This window comes from Dromaius novaehollandiae, chromosome 19, assembly GCF_036370855.1.
Source record: "Dromaius novaehollandiae isolate bDroNov1 chromosome 19, bDroNov1.hap1, whole genome shotgun sequence".
Taxonomy (NCBI): Eukaryota; Metazoa; Chordata; class Aves; order Casuariiformes; family Dromaiidae; genus Dromaius; species Dromaius novaehollandiae.
The window spans coordinates 5,567,472-5,585,586 of record NC_088116.1 but is presented as its reverse complement, the minus strand read 5'-3'; the positions used below and the strand labels follow the sequence as shown (position 1 = coordinate 5,585,586).

Sequence of the window (18,115 nt, the reverse complement as noted above, 5' to 3'; positions counted from 1 at the left end):
TCTTATGTGATACCAGAGAACATGAAACAAATGCAAACTATCAACTTATCAACCCTTTTTATATATTAGGGCCAATAGTTGAGCTGCAAGAGATTGAGCTTGCAGATTTATGGGGAGGCCTTGATGACCAGGAAATTTGTGAGGAACTCAGTGAAAAGTCTGCACTGTCTCAAACAGAAATTTCTGGGGGACAGACTTTAGCGTATGAACCTGTAGGTGATGATATACAAGGCACATATGGAATGAGTACTACTGTCAGAGAAGATCCTTTTGAACAACCGGACGTGAGTGAAGCTGGGACTAGAGGGGTTTCTAAGGAAGAAAATCAAACAGCAACTGTGCTTCTGAAAACAGAATCAAGTGATGCGGAGGTAAGAGAGGAAAGTGAGGATGGTGTGTCAATGATGAAAAGCACTGATTTGGAACCTAGTGATTTGGGTGGAGATACAATCCACACTGAAAAATCTACTTTCTGTGGAGACACCAGAATCGAGATGCAAGCTGAGTCTGCAAGTGCAGAAAGCCAGGAAGAATCCTTCCCAAGATCAGCCTTTACTGGGGATTGTGTCACGAGAGATGAAGAACCTGGATCTGAAAAACAGATGGAGGAGGGTGAATTCAGCCTGGATAGAGAGCCAGTTCCAGAAACAAATATGGGAGAAGACTATATGATCTTGGATAGAGAACCTGGCACAGAAGGGCAAGTTAGACAGGAGAAAGACAATTGGATTGCAGAGCCAACCAAAACAATTCCAAAACCAGCACCTGAAACTGCAAGCATGACCTTGGAAGAAGGGGCTGTGGCTGAGAAAGAAACTTCTGCAAGAAAAGAGAGTTTTTCTAATCAGCATGACAACCAGTCTGGAAGACAGGCAAGCTCAGAGACAAGACGGCAGGCTGAAGACCTTTTGCAAGACCAGGATAAAGGTAAAACATTCTCCTCTGTTGTAGCAGATCTTCGTCTGCACTGGTTTAACTATAGGTGTGTTTTTAATCCATTTCAAAACCAGTGCAAGCATGTGAGTAATTTCTGAGTAGGCAAGAGCATAAGCTTTGTTATCTTCTCAGCATGGTGTTTCCTGTCAGGATTTCAGAGCATGTTCCTCTCTTAGGACAGCAGGTGAGTCACTTTGCTGGTGATCTGTATTCAAGGCACTGAGCAGTCTCTTTAAATCAAGCAGGGACTTTTTTGAAGCAGCAGCACTTTTATAATAAGGAGAAACTTTGTGTTCTGCTTCCACTCTGGAATATTATGACGGCAAGACAGAGCAGGAGCACGTTAAATATAGAAATAGCTTTTAATAATTATTAGAATGTGCAGGTCCATGGAGAGATATATTATGCAATCATATAGCAGGAACCTTTTATCTCACTGTGTTTCCAAAGGAATATCATACTTCTCAATTATATACAAAGGCCCTTGTTCTAGGAAGGCTGTGGTTGCATAACTGTGCATTTTGTACGAGGTGCTTTCTTAAACATAGTAGAAGAACCAACTTCCTTACTAGTGCTTTGTCAATGCACTGTTTTGCATCTCACAGCTTAAAACGCTGCAAGAACTGGGTGTACACTGCACTCCAGTCTAGTGACAAACTTACCATGTAGAGGGCTGTGAAGCTGATAGTACAGCCCACTAGTATCGACAGCTTTGTGTGGTTAACTTCCAGTACAGAGCACTGACTTGTTATTCAGCCAGTCCTCGGATGTACACAGTATTGTTTGAGGAATGCCGCCATTCCATCTTCAGCGCGGATTCCCACCCTGTTCTCACTGACATGATGGTATGATGCTCTTTCAGAGAGAGGTGGGAGGGAAACAGGAAGTCTGGATATCGTGTTGAACCTACATTAGAAAAGAAGGCTATTTTATTGCTGTTGCTAAAATGGCTATTTGTAGTTGGGCTTAAGAAATGTAACAGTCACCAGGTGAGTTTCAGGAAGCAGGATTCCAGACAGTAAAAATAAGTAACTATTGATAACAAGAGTGACTCCAGAGACATAGAGGTAGATTTTACATATCAGCAGGGTGGTCAGACTAGTAAGCCCTGGTTCATGGAAGATTTCTTTTTAAAATTGCAGGTCCAGCACTCTCAGCCAGAAAGGATTCTCAAGCCAAAGTTAGCCAGGAGTTTGAAAAAGCAAGACAACTGATAGATGGGATGCCATGGTCAGGTAACTGCTTGTGTCAGCTCTTTTCATCTGCTTTAGACTTGCTTGGATTTGTATTTAACAGCCTTTAAAAAGGCTGTATCTTGTATCTTTTTAAAAAACTTGTATATTTACACAGTATGTTTTGTCTTTCATCAGGTGACCTTCTGACCTCTGACCTAAGTTTCAGGTATAGCAGCTATGGAGAGAGAATTCCAGAGGACTGGAACTGTGAGAACTCTAGATTTCCAGGTATTTGGTCACAAAGTTGTACGTTCACTTGGACGCATAGTGACCGGCAGTGTCTGCACACATGCTGTTACTGCTGTGAGCTAAAAGTTTTGGAGAGAATACAAACACTGGTTCCTGAAGCTGACTTGAAGATCAAGAGAATAGTATAGTTTTTGTCTCAGAAGGCAACTTTTAGTATAATGGTGATTTTAGCTCACCTATTTTCAGTGATGTGACCTGGTTGTATGATAGTATCCATGCTAGGCTGGAGCAAAAGACTGAAGAGATACTATTAGAAAGTATAAGCAGATTAAGGCCTTTAGTCAGCATGGAGTCAGTCTGTATTCAGTCATACTTTCACTGGATAAGAAGTGCAAGATTCAGCCTTTCTTTGATATCTCTTATTTGGCTGGCTTTAGGGCAGCATTTAGCTTCCAGCAATGCACTGTGCTTTCTGCCTTTCAGACTTGCGTCCCATCATGGCAGAGATTCAGAGCCGTACTGCTTCTCCTATTAGGAGTGCTTTTGATGAAAGTTGCCTCAACCTGCCGCAGTTTGTCCAGCTCATGGAGACATTTGTTGGTAAAGGCACTTCTTTGCCTACTATGAAGAGATTTATTGCATTTATCAGAGAAGAATACAAACAGACAGAAGAGGAAAAAATGGAACAACTAAAGAAGGTAAATATTGATGAGTTTTGCTGATCCAATGCCCAAACACAAAAAACACTTACAAAGTCAGTTCTTAATCTCATACAGGCAGAGCTATTCACTTGCAGTCTTGCATTCTTTTGCCCTTTCGTTTTCATATGGATTCACCTACTTTAGCCCTTAACTCTAGAAATGATAGACAAGTCCTGTGACAGGTTGTCTGCCTGCTTCAGAACTGGACTCAGTGAGACAGCAAGTGAATAGTCAGCTGTGAAAGAGCTCAGAGCATTCTGTTCTGTTTATTCACCTATATAGCAGTCAAAAACCTGATGTCTCACCTACTGCACTGGCATGTACATATGCGTTTGTACACACTTTTAAATAAGTGTGCTTGCTTTTGCATGCGTGTGTGGGTGTGTATGAATGGGTACATGCGTCTTTATGTTTAAGTTGCAAGGAGCAGTTGCTATCTGTTGAATAAATATTTTCCCCTTCAGCAATATCCTCATGCACAGCATCAGGATGCCCCATATCATTTCGGAGTGTAGATATATTTCTTGGTGGGTCTGTCCATAGAAACCTCTCTAGCTGCCGTTTCTTCAGACTGCTTTCTAGTTTCCCTTTGTGCTGCTGACCTAATTTGGATGAGATATTGGATCTGACGGCCCTGCTGTCTTCATGCTGAACACAATACACGCTGCCACTATTTTGGCCTTTGAGAGAATTCCACTCCAAGCCATTTATCACTGTGTGCTGTGCAAATACTGGTTCTAAAGAACAAGTTGCCCATGCAGTTTCTTGGAGCCGACACACACCAGCACAGCGCTGGCGAAACAGCAACGTGCAGAAATACAAGCTATCAAATCTTTGGGTGTTGCTAACAAGGCTCTGGTTGTTTTTGTCTGGGAAGATGTTTATGTTCTGGGAAACTGCCACTTACCTGAGTTAATCTCACCTTAGATCTAGCACAGGCTTCATTTGTTTACTGGAAAATGACCCTTTGCAGTGCTGATTCTGCCTGGTAAAACTAACCTGTCAAGTGTGTTTAGTGTTTTCAAGTATCTCCCAGGTTTAATGATTCATCTCTAGGTCTGAGTTGTGTATTTATGGAATTGGCCTGGACAGTGGGGATGGTGTAATCAGCCTACTACTGCAGTTTCCATACTTTTGTAGAATCTGAGCATCAGTGTCCAGGAATTATTGAAGACCAGCTGTTTCTCTGTTCCAGGTTCACCGCAGCTCTCTCTTGGCCCGAAGGAAACTGCTTTCGGAGGCACTTTTTGAAAAGTGGGACAACAATGGATGTGGGTTTCTGGACCTGAAAGAGGTAGATGCTGTTCTAAGCACATTCAAAGAAGGAATGGAAAAAAAGGCCTTGAGGAATGGTAAGAAAACAGCTTTGCTGTGAGAGAGGAACAGTGTCAACCCAGTAGGCCTTCAAGCATTCAATGACAGTACTAATGAAGTTGTGAGCAAGCACCAGAATTTTTTTTGTTTTGCAAGCATAATCATGTACAAGGTATGATGTATAAAGTGAAAAGGAAAAATTATTCAGACCTGCTTGTTAATACATAGCTCCATCCCGTCCTTCTGTGAAAGACTCTGTTCTGAGAGTCAGATTCCCAGTCAGAGAGATAGTCCAGTGCTTTCATGACATTGTGACATGTTGAAAAATGATTTCAGCTTTAATAAGCATTAAGAATCTGTAATACAGCAGTGAAAAAAGCAACAAAAGCCTGGGGATACGTGTTTTGCACTTTCGGTCTAGCCTGTGCTATATAGCTATTTTTAATAGATGCATTTTACTGAGCTATCTGCAGGAATGTCTCTTGTAGGAGAGAGCACCAGCTTTCCTTATGGGTCTCAAATGGCCTTTAGTAATCCACACTGTTGCATAGATCTCATGAATTAGATAACAACTTTGAGTCTCATTTCTCAGTTGGTTCATTTGTCTCAGTAAACTTAGCAAATTTGGTCCTTGACAAAGTAGACTTGGTCAGACAGAAGTGCACCAGGTTCACCTAGACCTGTCTGGCAGCCTCATGCACATTAACATGTAGGCATTATGTGCTCTGAAATACTGTATTAGCAATTAAGAACATGTCTGTATTTGTGCTTGGGTGGAGAGGATAGGTTTATTCATCTGAGATCTGGGGGACAAGTCTGCACTGAGACACTGCTACCCTTGATGGTCCCTCCTTCCCAATGCATCAGATTTGCACATCTCTGTGTTACTCACTCTGCCATGCGTTACTGAAAATGCCTCTTTTTGGCAACCACCTGAATCTCATTATACCATAGCTCGCTTGAGGCAGCTGGAGGAGTGGGGGGCTGCTGGCATGCTACAGTCAGTTGTCTCCAGGCTGTTCAGCCACGGAAGCTGGGTGGTTTACAGCTCTGCTGTGCTCAAAGTACATCAGAACACACTACAGAAATATGCAAGGACGTAGTCTCTTCCCTGAAGGTCTCATAAACTAAAGGACAAATAAATAGAAGAATGGTATAGCAAAATCAATACTATGTACAAGCAACATAAAACTATTTCTAGCAGCCTCAACCTAATCTCTCAAAGAAATCATAGAACAAGAAGATTTGAAGGAGGGGCTCACAGACATTGCATTCTTCCTGGATAAAAGCACGGAGTGAAAAGTGGGTTGAAATATTTGATTTTCTTTGTAAGTGAAAAGTGTAACAATACATATATAGTTGGGCCAAATAATTTGTTATGTTGTGCCTCGCTGATGAAGGGACTGATCCTGCCAGGTGCTCCCAGTTCCTGTGAGAGCCTTCCAGGGAGGAACAGTTTTTCTCTTGTAGAGGGCAAACCTTTTTTTATCTAACTGGAGAACTAGCACCAACTCTACCTTTTCTTGCCCACCGCTATATATGCTGGCATTATCCTGCTGCATCTCAAATCCTTGCCCAAACTTCACACATCCCAAAAAATAATGGACAAATCTAGTGACGTTATCAATGAGATACCGACATGGTTGTAAGCATGGTGCAGACAAATAGCAGTTCTTTCCCTGCTCCGCTCAAGGAGCAATTCATACTGCTAGTGCATGCGGACCCACAACGGCCTGGGAACCATGGCTGGACTTAACGTTGCAGACGAAGGAATTGATGGGTCTGGCGGTGCTATGGGTCAGATTCCTCTGTGGATAACCATAGGGAGCCCCTTCCTGCACCTTGTGGTATCCTGTTAGAACTGGTAGGCATACTTTGGTCATGTAATTTTTTTATTAAAATGTCATTTGAACCAAAAACAATCATTTTGGAAGACATTTTTTATTTTGATGGAAAAACACTGGGGTTGAAGGGGGAAAAAAAATTCAACTTCTTGTGTGTTTCTTTCTTCATCTCCTTCTTCAAAGGCAGGAAAAAGCAGAGGTCAAATCCAAACAATTGTAAATCATCAGAAAATTCTCCATCCTAATTTTGCTCAGAAAATCAGAAATGACATTAAAGAATTTGGAGTATTCTTCAGATGATTAGCAGAATAAGACAGCATTAACAGTCAGCTCCAGAATGAGTGGGGCTAGTTAGTCACCACTACACACCAATGCTACTGCTACAGCTAAAATCAATGATAAAATGCCCACTGATTTCTGAGGGGGAAGGAGGAGACTCTCAGCTCCTGTAAAATATGTCTTTTTTTGCACCAAGAGGCAATCAGGGCATCAGGCAGCTTCCTGCCGGTTCTTGTGCATCATTAACCAGAGCATTTTCTATTAGCCTGTTCTTTACAGACTATTCTATGTATTGATCATAAATACTCCCTACTTAGCACCAAACTTCACACTTCGACCTATACATCACTGATTGCTAGTTTGCTAGTAGGAAGTGGCTTGATAAATAGTTCTCTTTCCTTTTCTTTAGTTCTTTGGGTCCAGCAGGATTTGAAATCAGGATGCAGAAAAAATGATCAAAGCGTTAGTCACTGCAGTGTTCAGGAGAGGAACTGCCAGGGGCGTGATCAGGCAAGCACAGCTGTAGGCACAGTACTCTGTGAATCCCAGGCTTCCAAAGCCAGGAAGCTGACCTGCAGCTTCCAAAGACTGTGCAAGAGCACCCCCATGAGTCCAGATCTGCAGTGTGGGAAGGAACAGAATCAGATCTCATAAAAACTGTTATGGGGGCAAACAATTCAGAAAATCTCCTGTTAGACTGGCTGCTGATTTAAATAATAACTGAAGAGAAACTGATACAGTAAATGTACATTTTCATGCTCAGCCTGTTAGGATTCCAAGGCTAGGAGGAGCCTTATTTGTCTTCAGGACCTCTGGGAAAACTGGAAGTTTGTTAACTAGGGTGAGTAGATACAGTAAAGCAATTCTTGATAACCACAATTAGATCTTCGTTGCATTCCTCCTTCCTCCAAGGGGAAAGGAAACTATGCCAACCCTTTCTCCTGCAGCTTATTTGCCCATATTTTGGCCAGCTCAGCTGCATTTCCTGGGATATGAAAAACAGGATTGGAACATGGCTCCATGCCCCTGGCTTTTGCAAATGAGAAAGAGTAGCCTCCATGCAGTGATCCTTACTCCTTCATTCCCCTGGGAGCTAACAGGGTCTGCAATGCTTTAGACATTTTTCAAACAAACTCAGTCTTCTAAACCCAGCCACTTTTGGTAGCTCTTATTCAGGTGTTCTTGTTCTTTTTGCTCCACATCCACATCTCCTGGTGATTCTCGAACACCGTTGTCCCATCTGTTGTATGTCTTCAATGAAACTTTCATTTTCTTTGATCTTCATTTATGAGATTTAGCACAGTACAAATGTTATTTCAATAATTCATCACAGGCACCCAAAGCAGGGTAATTAAGAATGATGGTTAATTTGGAAGGCCTCCAAAGAAAAATATGATTTCTGCAAATTTTGTATACAATAGAAAATCCAGGAATATGAGTGATCTGTGAAATCATCTGTAGACTTTGACCTTCACATTTTTAATGGGAGTAGTCAGTACTTTTGCTGTAAAATCTTGGCTACTATTGCAGTGTGCAGCATTTCTACCTGAAGCCCAGTCCCACCAGCTCCTCAGATGTTCCTGAAGTTTGGTTCTGATGGAAGGGTGCTTCTGATTTTTCGTATCTCCAGGCACCTCTCCTATTTTCTATTGACCTTTATTGTTCAGGTATCTTGCAGAGGTGCAAAAGGGGCACAGGAGCAATTTGTAGGTTTCTTTCTCACTGTGTGAGGCTGCAGGCAGCACTCCACTTGAAGCCAGTTTGGGGGAAAAGCAAAATATATCATAGATTGTACAGAGACTGTATAGATTGGCCGTTGTCTTATTTTCTGTTTCTTCTACTAGCAAAGAAACACCTTTGCTCATGCTACCCACAGCCTAGCAGAATGGGGAAACTGTCCCCACAGACATTCCAGACTTATCTTGAATTAGTAGTTGCTGAGTTAACTGGGGATGAGGATGAAGTCATTGATAGCTTGGTGGAGTTTCTGACCGCAAGTGTGGAACGAAGTCACATGGAGCACCTGCGACGCTTGGCCAGGAAGAAGTGGCTGCACAGTATCCAGCAAGCAGCTGAGACCAGTGGAGCAAGCATGGAACCAGTTTACAAAGCAGTGTTTAAGGTCCTCTCCCAGGTATGCACCCCAGGGAGCATGGCAGTCTTTTCAGTTATGGATAGTGACACTGTCTTCAGATCCTGGTGCATTTGAGTGGGACTCTCAGATACCGTGAGAAGTTGGTCTAAGGCTGGATTTCCTTGTGCTTTTCTGCACATAGCTCATGTTCAGGACAGCCAGTGGTTATGCGCAGAAAGAATCACAAGTCAGATCTGAGATACAGGAATTCTTGTCCATGCTTTCCCAACACAGAATACCTTTCATGAATACATACCGTCTCACATTTTGGAAACCCGATTAGTATCAGATGTGGAAATCCACAGTTTTAGCTTTAGAGCTTCTGAGAGGAAATAGAAAAGACTCAGTCTATGACAAAGATGAATAATTTGTAGTGGGAACAGTTTCATTTTTTACTTTGCATTAAAGATGCAACTTTAGATATTTGTCCTGACCGTTAAAGCGCTCCGCAAAGCAAAACTTCTCTCCCGTTTCAGTACTGTAGTAATTGAAGCATTCTTATAATATTATCCAGATCTGTAAAGGCAACGACTCTGGCACTTGTTTGTCTGGTTGTTCCAGAAGAATCTCCCACTGGAGATGAAATCAATAGGAGTTTTGTTTAGACACAGATTATAATTAGAAATTATTTTTAGATGAACTGGCCTCCACTAGCAGTAACAAAAATGAAATCCGTTCTCCCTTGTCAATCAAAATATGGGGTGTTTTTGCTTGTAACGGGGTGTTCAGGTCAGATGCAATCACCACATAGACTTATATATGTCATGCAGTTGGTGCATGACATACAAAATCAGTGACCTAGAACAGCAGATCAGCATAAATGAGACAAGTGATAAGTGCATGAAATAAGCGTAATGGCCAATGGCTAATGCACATAATGTAATGGGAAACATTTGGTTGCTAGGATGCAGAAGCCCATGGGGATAACAAGAAGATCAGTGCATATATTGCCCTTTTGGAAGAGAACCAGGTCTCACCAGAGCGAGGGCGGATTCTCCTACATTATGTGGCATGTACTGCAGATGATGCCCCATATGTCCTAAACCAGATACTTTACAGGGACATGGAAGGAGTAAGGTAAGGAAAGCTGCAAAGAACTGTTCCTTTTTCTCGAAAAACATGTGCAATGTAAGGGTACCAGGCAATGGTTTGGGGTGCACTAGAAATGCAGGTTGAAAGGGTACTTCACAGAATAACTTCCCTCAGGGACCGCTGTGGAATGATTAATTATCATATGTATTATTATACTTTACACGGTCTACTTATAACTGCTTTGTTTGGGATTTCACTCCTTTCCTTGGGGAGATTAGCTCACAGTCTAATAAGTCTCATCGTTTAGCAAACGTCTATTATATTCAGCCTACATTTTCCTCTTTTAAAATTAATTCCATTACAGCACTTTACATCCACTGGATATTTTTTGAGAACAGTGCTTTTTCTTCCCTAACGTTTACAGTGTAAACACCTTTCCTGCCTCTTCGCTTCTTGTTTCCATAAATTAGACACATTTGTCTCTTTCTTTAAATCTTGCCTCTTCTAACCTATTAAATGTAACTGCTGCTCACCTCTGAATTCCTTTTCATTGCACTCATTAGTTGATGTTTTTACAATGACTTGAGGATGAAAAGGGCCTTATTTATTGCCACGGACTTTGAGATTCAAGTAGTAAATGCAGTATTTCCAGGTGTGGCCAGAGTAAGGAGCTAACATCTTCCTACGCTGATGCCTAAAGCAAGGAGAGTTCAAAGCTGCCTTTCTATTTTGCTAAAGATTTTCTAGTACTCTTACTCATAAGTTATTTTTCAGCTTTGCAGCTATTGAAGAGGGGAAGCCAATCCATGTTCCGAGAGTTCAGCTCCATGGAAACATCCACTTCTGGAACTATGACCGCCCAGTCGAGGAGAGAAGAGGTTCATTCCTGGTACTGCCATTGCAAGATGCTCGCTGGAGAGTCTTTGGAATTCTAGGACTTGACACACTTCAGGACGAGGGTGAGAAAACCATCTTTCTGACCCATGAGATCAGTTTCTATCAGGTAAGCACCATGAGAAGGCAGTTTGTTAGACTACTCTTCAAAAAACTGGGTAAGGACTGTGTGAATTTTACAGGCGTGCTCTGAGTAGATGAGGGTGTACATCTCAGAATGGAACTGTGGGCCCCTTTTTACTGTTCGTGAAGCTGGTATGAGCAGAACACCTTATTAATATCTTACTTATTAGCATCTTACCTGTAATTGAGTATCAGGTGTCACCTTCTCAGTAATTTATTTAAGCTTTTGCAGTTCTGACTAGTAAATTCATTGTAGATTTGTGCAAAGCCCTAAGATATTACCATTCATTTACTGAAGCTCTGGACCTAATATTTGTGTTTGTTTCCATAAAGTGTCATGAAATTTCACTTTTTACATGGTGGACTAATTATAAACAATGGCTGTTCAGATTTCTTCGGGATGCTAGTAACTCTCTTTAGGGTCAGCCTCATTGTGTATGCATCATCTGAGCAGCAGGGAGCGCAGTAAGCCAACATTAGCAAAGAATTTGGCTCTTTCCACTAAAACACAACTTTATCTAGTTTAAGACTTGGCAGTGACCAGGGTGCTCTGAAGCCTTAGAGCCTTATTTGATAAGGGACATTTCATTGTAGCTTTTCAGCATTACAAGTTCTGATTAAAGTAACTTGTTACAACCATTTTACTTCATTTTGCTGCATGAACATTTCCCCAGCTTTATCCCCAAGTCATATGGGACTGTCTGGCTCATTTGGAGGATTCTGCTTTCACAGGGAATTTCTCATGCATTCAGCAAAGCCTACCACCATGTCTGCACACTGGAAAACATCCTGCAAGTGACGCTCACTGCTCTGGACTGGTTGTATCCAAGAGCACCCAACATCCACACTGTTATTACATATCTGATGGAGCCTGGCCAAGATAAGGTATGCAGGGTCGTGCAGTGAAAAGGACTGTAATAGTCAGGGGCTGATGGAGCTACTTTGGTGAGGATCTACCATTTCTCACTGCCTATCATTTCCTAGTGGCTTCTTCATCAAAATGGAAGCCTGCCTGAGATTCTTGTGCCTGCCTGTGCATTAAAAGGGCAATACAAGTAGAGAGGGAAGGTTCCTTCTTTAAAGAAGGCCACTCTTCATTCTTGTCATCCTCCCATGTAAAACATTTCAGCAGCACTCCTACAGTAGCCCTTTCTCCATGGGACAAGGGAATATTCTCCTGCTGCAGCGCTTATGGCTGCATAACAACAAACAAAGTGAAACCACACACCTACCCAGAAATACATCCAGCAGCTGGCTAACCAGCATTGCAACTCCCTGCTGAAGCTCTGCTAATTTGGCCTTCCACAAAGGGAGCTGCTCTTTGTGGAGATTCTACATGTGCCAAAATTATGGCATGGAAAAAAGAAGATAGCTAACATCCTAGCTCTTTGTTCTGAACCAGTGTTAGCAACCAAGATGTACATACAACTCTGGAAGTGGCTGCTCCCAATCAACTAGCTTGTAAAGGCAGCCCACTTCCCTGCAGATCATATTCCAGTCATTCAGCAGGCACTTGGGCCCTGGGAAACTTGTCAGTTCACATAAAAGTGAGTTAAGATGAAAAGTGTATGCAGTATTTAGGACTGATGCTGTGTCACTGCAAAGTGTATATGACATCTTCTGCAACCATAGTTCATCTGCTTCCTCTGATAAGCAGGGTTTGTGTTGGCAGCATTCTGTTGTCATTCCAGGCTTTGCACTGTCCCTTTGTTAGTTGCCTGATAGCCAGGCCTTTTGCTCCCCTCTGTGCTTTTCACATATCAAGGTATGCTAAAATGAACATGACACGAGAAAGAGGTCTGTAAAAGGACATGAAAAAGAAGGGTCCATAGGAAACCTCTTCCCTGACGTGTGGGTGTTCCTCAGTTCAGGAGCCTGGGGATGGATTAAATAATCTGGCTGAGGGATGTCCAGGGCACATTCTTCATGCATCTTGAGCAATACACTGTGGGAATAAAACCAGACATTGTTGGGAGATATCTTTAAACCATCCCATTGCACTTGAATGTAAGTGGGAGCTTTCCTTTGAGAAATAAAGCTTCCTTTCCCTCCAAGCTTCAGAACGGCTGTTCCTTTCAGGGATGAAGCTAAACCTCCCTGTCTCTCTAACAGACATGTGACTATGCTCTGCGGAAGGTGCTTACTACGGATCATATAGGACAAAGAGAAATTCATACCTCTCCAGTTCTTCTCCTCAGAAAAGAGAACCTTTTAAGGTGGGTTATGGCACCTGCAAACTAACCGGTTACTTCTGGTCCTAGACTATAGCCTGCATCAGGCATGATACACATTACATAAAGCCCATGGGTGTCTGCATTACATAAAGCCTACAAGGGTGTCTGCCTATAGCTCTCTTAGTACCATGACATCTGGTGTGTATGCATATGATACTGACTTATGAAGGGGTGAGGAACATTCTCTTTGAGGTGAGGACTGTAAAAACTTAGCTTCAAATATAATGCTTACCAGATGAGCTGCCAAGCAACCTCTATGCCTGTTGTGAAAGGTCTGCAGGATCAGAGCCTATACTGTTGCATTTTGCTCTTTAGATTAATCTGTCCTTTTTCCTGGCTATATTAATCTCAATTCATTCAACTATCTGTTTCCTTCAACTGCCAAGAACCTCACAGACTTGTCTTTAAACACATCATCCTTGTTGTCAAACTTGGTTGAACAGTCATTTGCTGTTCCAGCAGATGTTTTTACTTCTTATAAAACTCTATAGAGCAAATGTCAACATGGTTGTAAACAGGAAACTGTTTTTAAAGCAAGACTACAACTTAATATGAATTTGTTAAACTCCTATGATTTTTAGCAATTTCCTGGGCTAAGCAGTATTGTGTTCCAAAATGCTATTTTCTCCTTTCTGTATGTGGCCTGAATGACACTGTTCATAATTAAGCTGCAAGAAAATAAGCAACTGATTTAGTAATATAATACCCTTGTTTCAACAACAAGAGATGAATGGCTTCTTACTAAAATGTGCTACGTAAGTACCAAAAAGACTGGAATTATAAAACTTAGGACATATTTTTCTCTTGACTCTCATTTCAGAGATTACCTGTTTAAATGCACAGACAGTTCACAGGTCATTGGCACTTACGTCTGTGGAGAATACCACTTTGCAATACCTCTCCGTGATCTATCAGGAAAAGCTCTTGCGGTATTAGATCTCAGTATTGGACATCACCAGGAATTACCACCCCATGAACACAGAGACCTGCAGAAAATGCTAAAGATGGTCCAAGCTGCCTGCTCTGAGATATTGAAGATGTCTTCAGGGGAAACAGAACCAATCTGTGTACTGGGTACTGTGCATATAGAGCCAAACTTTTTTTTTGGGGGGGGGGGTGAAATTAGGTATCTGAGTAAAATCACATCTGCAGTATCATTCATACAAGTGCAAAAAAACAAATATAAACCTTTGATACATGTAAACTATTGAGCAAGCCTAAGTACTTAGCAGAGTACAGTTAAGCAGAATGTCTAGACTGTGGCTCAGATTCACAAGGTGTTTAGGTGCCAAAGTCCCACTGAATCAAAGGGAGAAAGGTGCTTTACTGCCTTTGGGTATCTAGCATTTCCTCCTCAGAACTGTTCAAGTACGATCAAAAGAATTGGAGTGTCACAGCTCCAGAATTACCTGTGTCCCTGAACTCTTCATGGTCTTAAGATCCCTGCTCATCCCTTACAAGAGCACAGTGCCAAACCTGCTTGCTGTGTCAGGATGGGCATGTCAGGTCTCCAGACCAGGCTGCAGTCTTGATACCATTTGTCTTTTCTGTTTGTCTGGACTGTGGAACCAGAATCAGTCTCTTCCAGCAGAGTTGTATTACTTGCTCTGGGGGAAGTTGTATTAATTACTGCCTCAGTGGCTCCAGTTCTCTCGGGGACACAGTGGGCCTGGGAACATAAAGATTCTTAACACTTATGGCACCTATGCAATTCCCTTGGAATATTCTGTGTTCTCAACACATCACACTTATGTTACAGCGAGTTTAGTCTTCTCAAGCACATCTGCATTTTGAAATGTTTCATAGAATACTTGGGCTGTGTGAAAAACAGCCACTTAGTCAAGAAGAAAAAGAGTTAATCATAAAGAGGGCAGAGCCTTTCAGTCAGTAGCATGTCTTGAGTAGCAGATGTTTATGAGCAGCTTCTTGAAAGGTTGGCTTGTGATTCCAGAGGCAGAACACGCAGCAAGTTTGAGGCATTCAGGAATTCTTTTCCACCGGTTCATGCTGCAGGACCTGCGTGAGTGTGTCCAGAAACTTAAAGCTGAGGACTTTGCTGAAATAAAGAGCTATGTAGAGCCTCCAGCTCTGGTACATAACATAGTAAAGGCTGTGCTGTTGCTTTTCTATCCAAAGTGGAAGGGCTCAGAGAAGACTGAGAACTGGAGTCAGTGTATACTGGTGAGAATTTGAAATGTTGAGGCATTTTTTCTGTTCTTCTGCCTCTAAGAAGATATAATGGAATTTGCCAAGGGTGGATAGGCAGTGAAATAATTTGATGCATGTCACATGAAAAGGGCTGGCCAGTTTAATAAACCAGATTTATTTTTTTTTAAGTGGAGAATGGGCAAGTGAACACTGTAGATATGTTCATGCGTAATTAATGACCAGATAAAGTCATTTAAAAAAAAGCATTGTAAATACAGTTGTTGATGGGGATTTGCAACAGAATTGGTCAACAAAATTTGGAGAGATTACATCCATTGAGACAGTGTTAAGGAGCTGTTATATATGGTAAATACATCCATATAACAGACATTAGTCTACAGCTACCGTATATCTGCCTAAATGTAAAATGAAGAATATGATTTGTAGTTAATTTCTAAACATTGGAAGGATATGATTCCAAATTAAGTATAAATGAATACTATGTATTTTTTCCATCCTTGCAGACCTCATCCTTTCAATCTCCCATTTCTTCTACTTACCTTTTCTAGAAGTGCTACCTACAGATATCCTGTATGCTTGACTTAGCCATCTTTAATTCTGTAAGGCTCTCTTAAATTTTTTACCACCATCTGATTCCCTTTGTTCTATGCATTGCAGAAACTTGATGACAATTTGATTCAGAAGATTTACTGCTTTGATCCAACTGCTGCATCTGTGCAAGTTCAAGCAGAGGGGCTGCTGGACTGTATCACCGGTAAATACCCTAAACTAGTTATGAGGTTACCAGACACAGCGCATCAATGAAACAGTGTCACTGGTAACCTTCAGCTGAATGCTTTTAAGGTGCTTACTTCAGAAACTAACTTTGGCTTCCCAATAGATTAAATCACAGATAAAGGGATCCGAAATGTCTGCAGTTTTTTTCAGTCAATAAAGGTCAACCTGTTAAATTGACCTGTTAAATTCTGACCCAGCTCAGAAAAGCATCAGCATTGTGGAAGGACAATGTGAACCATCCTCTTTGTAAACACCATCTACCAAGTACTCCATGTGCTAACTGGCCATAACCTGGAGCTGAGCATCAGTCTGTCTTTCTCTTGTTTAATGAATGTGAGCATTTTTTGTGCCAGAGCAGTCAAGAGGCTATTACTATTTGTAATATCTCTGCAAGAAAAATGAGTGCCTTCCTTGCTGATATCCCTCCCTTGTTGATATAGTGCCAGACTGAGTGGCCTCTTAAAATCAAATGTGGCCAAGATTTGTTAATTTACCCGGGGGTATTTATCAAAAGTGCCCTACCTATGTACCTTTGTTATACTGACGAATAATGAACACTTAATGCAGTCACAGTTCGTGTATATTCTCCTCATATATATTAAACTAATTCAGTAGAGAAAATGAAGCAGGCTTAAAGCATCCAGTCTACCTCCAGTTCAAGACCTAGATGTAACTAGAAAGCATACAGCTTTGGCAGCTTTGGCAAACTGGAGTGTATGACTGTATGCCACAAAATGTTAGTTTCCCAGAATGGAACTTATTCTAGGACTTCAAACCATTGCAAATTTAGGGGGTCAGAAGAATCAGTAGGGTGAATACAGGTATGATTCACTATGATAGGAATTCCTTTAAAATGTGCTCAGACACAGCGTGTATTCCTGGATAATGCCCATACACGTCTTGTTAAATGGAACAGAGCATAATAATGACCTACACTCTACCAACAGAGTAACCTTTGATAGTATGAGTCTGTGGTGACCTTTAATAGTATATAGTGAAAGAGCTTTGAAGGACAATCACTCTTAAATCTTAACTTGGAAAAAAGCACTTATTAAATTTTCAATTATCAAATGTTTAGCATTAGTATATAGCAGAGTACTTTGTACAACAGGGGACTTACACAACACAAAATAAATTATAATAAAAAGAAAGCATTTCCCATGATTAACCATTACAATAAGCCTCTTCAAAGCATCACAATTTTCAAGGTGGAATTACGGGACTTGTGCAAAGTTCCACTTATGGGATGATCTCTGCTCAGTCTGGTGGCACCACAGGTCACAATTTTGACTTTGCCTTTTGCAGTTACAGCTCTTCTTTGTTTCAGGTATACCTCGAGCAGACGTGTGGAAGCACGGCTCTGTGCCGGCTGAGTACCTGTACGACTGGGTAGGCACCTGCTTGTCACTGACAGCGCTCACCAAGAGCCTTCACGACACCAAGGTTCCATCTTCAGCCACTGTGACACCAAATTCCAGAGTTAAATCATTCATTTTATCATCTAACTCTAGTGATTCTGATAGTTAATATTTTTTATTAAATTAACTGTTGTTTTACATTTGTTATGCATTGCTACTAAATATTTTTGTTAAGATGGTAGGAAGCCAGTTAGGAATTTTTAAGAAAACTTATTAAAATATTAAAGGGAACAATTTTGCTAGTATAGATATATCTACTAAGCTTTAAAAGCTGCATTAAAGTTTTTATTATTATTATTTCTGATGAGAAAAGAGAAAAACAGGGAAAACAGTTTATGTCTACCGAGCAGCAAGGTTCATAAATGATACAGCAAAACTTTTCAAGATTGGCTCTCCTTAAATTACTTTTTAGGAATAATTTTAAATAAAGGTTTTTAATCAGCATTTAAAAAAAATCTCCTAAATGTGGTGCAGAAAAGCCCTACGCTTTTAATATAGTAAAAAGAGCCTTCTTACTCGGGTGAAGCTTGAGATTATGGCCAAGTTTGCTGTCTGTAGCAAGATTTCATCTTTGCAATAACGTTTCTTTTGGCAGAATCACTTTTTTAATAAAATGTTGGGAAATTAAACTCTTCTTTCTTTATTTAGTCAGCAACAAGAGACGTCGACCAGGTATTTTATAATTGGTGCTGGCGGGTTGATTTCTAAACCTCTTCCCCCCCCGCCCCGGGAATGGCGGCCCCCGGGGCGGGGGGGGGAGCTCCTGCCCCGCCTCCCCTGGGCGCTCGGGGCCGCCTGCCCCCCCCATCGGCACTTTCGCCACTCGCCGATGAGCC

At 41.4% G+C, this 18,115-nt stretch overlaps 1 protein-coding gene across 1 annotated transcript in view; it reads left to right on the top strand.

Annotated features, from left to right (window-relative positions):
• Window positions 1–17,908, top strand: part of EFCAB5 (EF-hand calcium binding domain 5) — a 43,611-nt gene extending 25,703 nt beyond the window's left edge. The window contains exons 11-24 of the mRNA XM_064523227.1: window positions 70–927; window positions 2,079–2,171; window positions 2,307–2,399; window positions 2,844–3,058; window positions 4,257–4,413; window positions 8,343–8,632; window positions 9,537–9,709; window positions 10,439–10,667; window positions 11,414–11,566; window positions 12,794–12,897; window positions 13,736–13,989; window positions 14,867–15,096; window positions 15,742–15,838; window positions 17,189–17,908. Of these exons, the coding sequence (XP_064379297.1) occupies window positions 70–927; window positions 2,079–2,171; window positions 2,307–2,399; window positions 2,844–3,058; window positions 4,257–4,413; window positions 8,343–8,632; window positions 9,537–9,709; window positions 10,439–10,667; window positions 11,414–11,566; window positions 12,794–12,897; window positions 13,736–13,989; window positions 14,867–15,096; window positions 15,742–15,838; window positions 17,189–17,388 (3,146 nt within the window). The 3' untranslated portion in view covers window positions 17,389–17,908. The remainder of the gene's footprint in view (window positions 1–69; window positions 928–2,078; window positions 2,172–2,306; window positions 2,400–2,843; window positions 3,059–4,256; window positions 4,414–8,342; window positions 8,633–9,536; window positions 9,710–10,438; window positions 10,668–11,413; window positions 11,567–12,793; window positions 12,898–13,735; window positions 13,990–14,866; window positions 15,097–15,741; window positions 15,839–17,188) is intronic.
• Window positions 17,909–18,115: the final 207 nt, after the last annotated feature.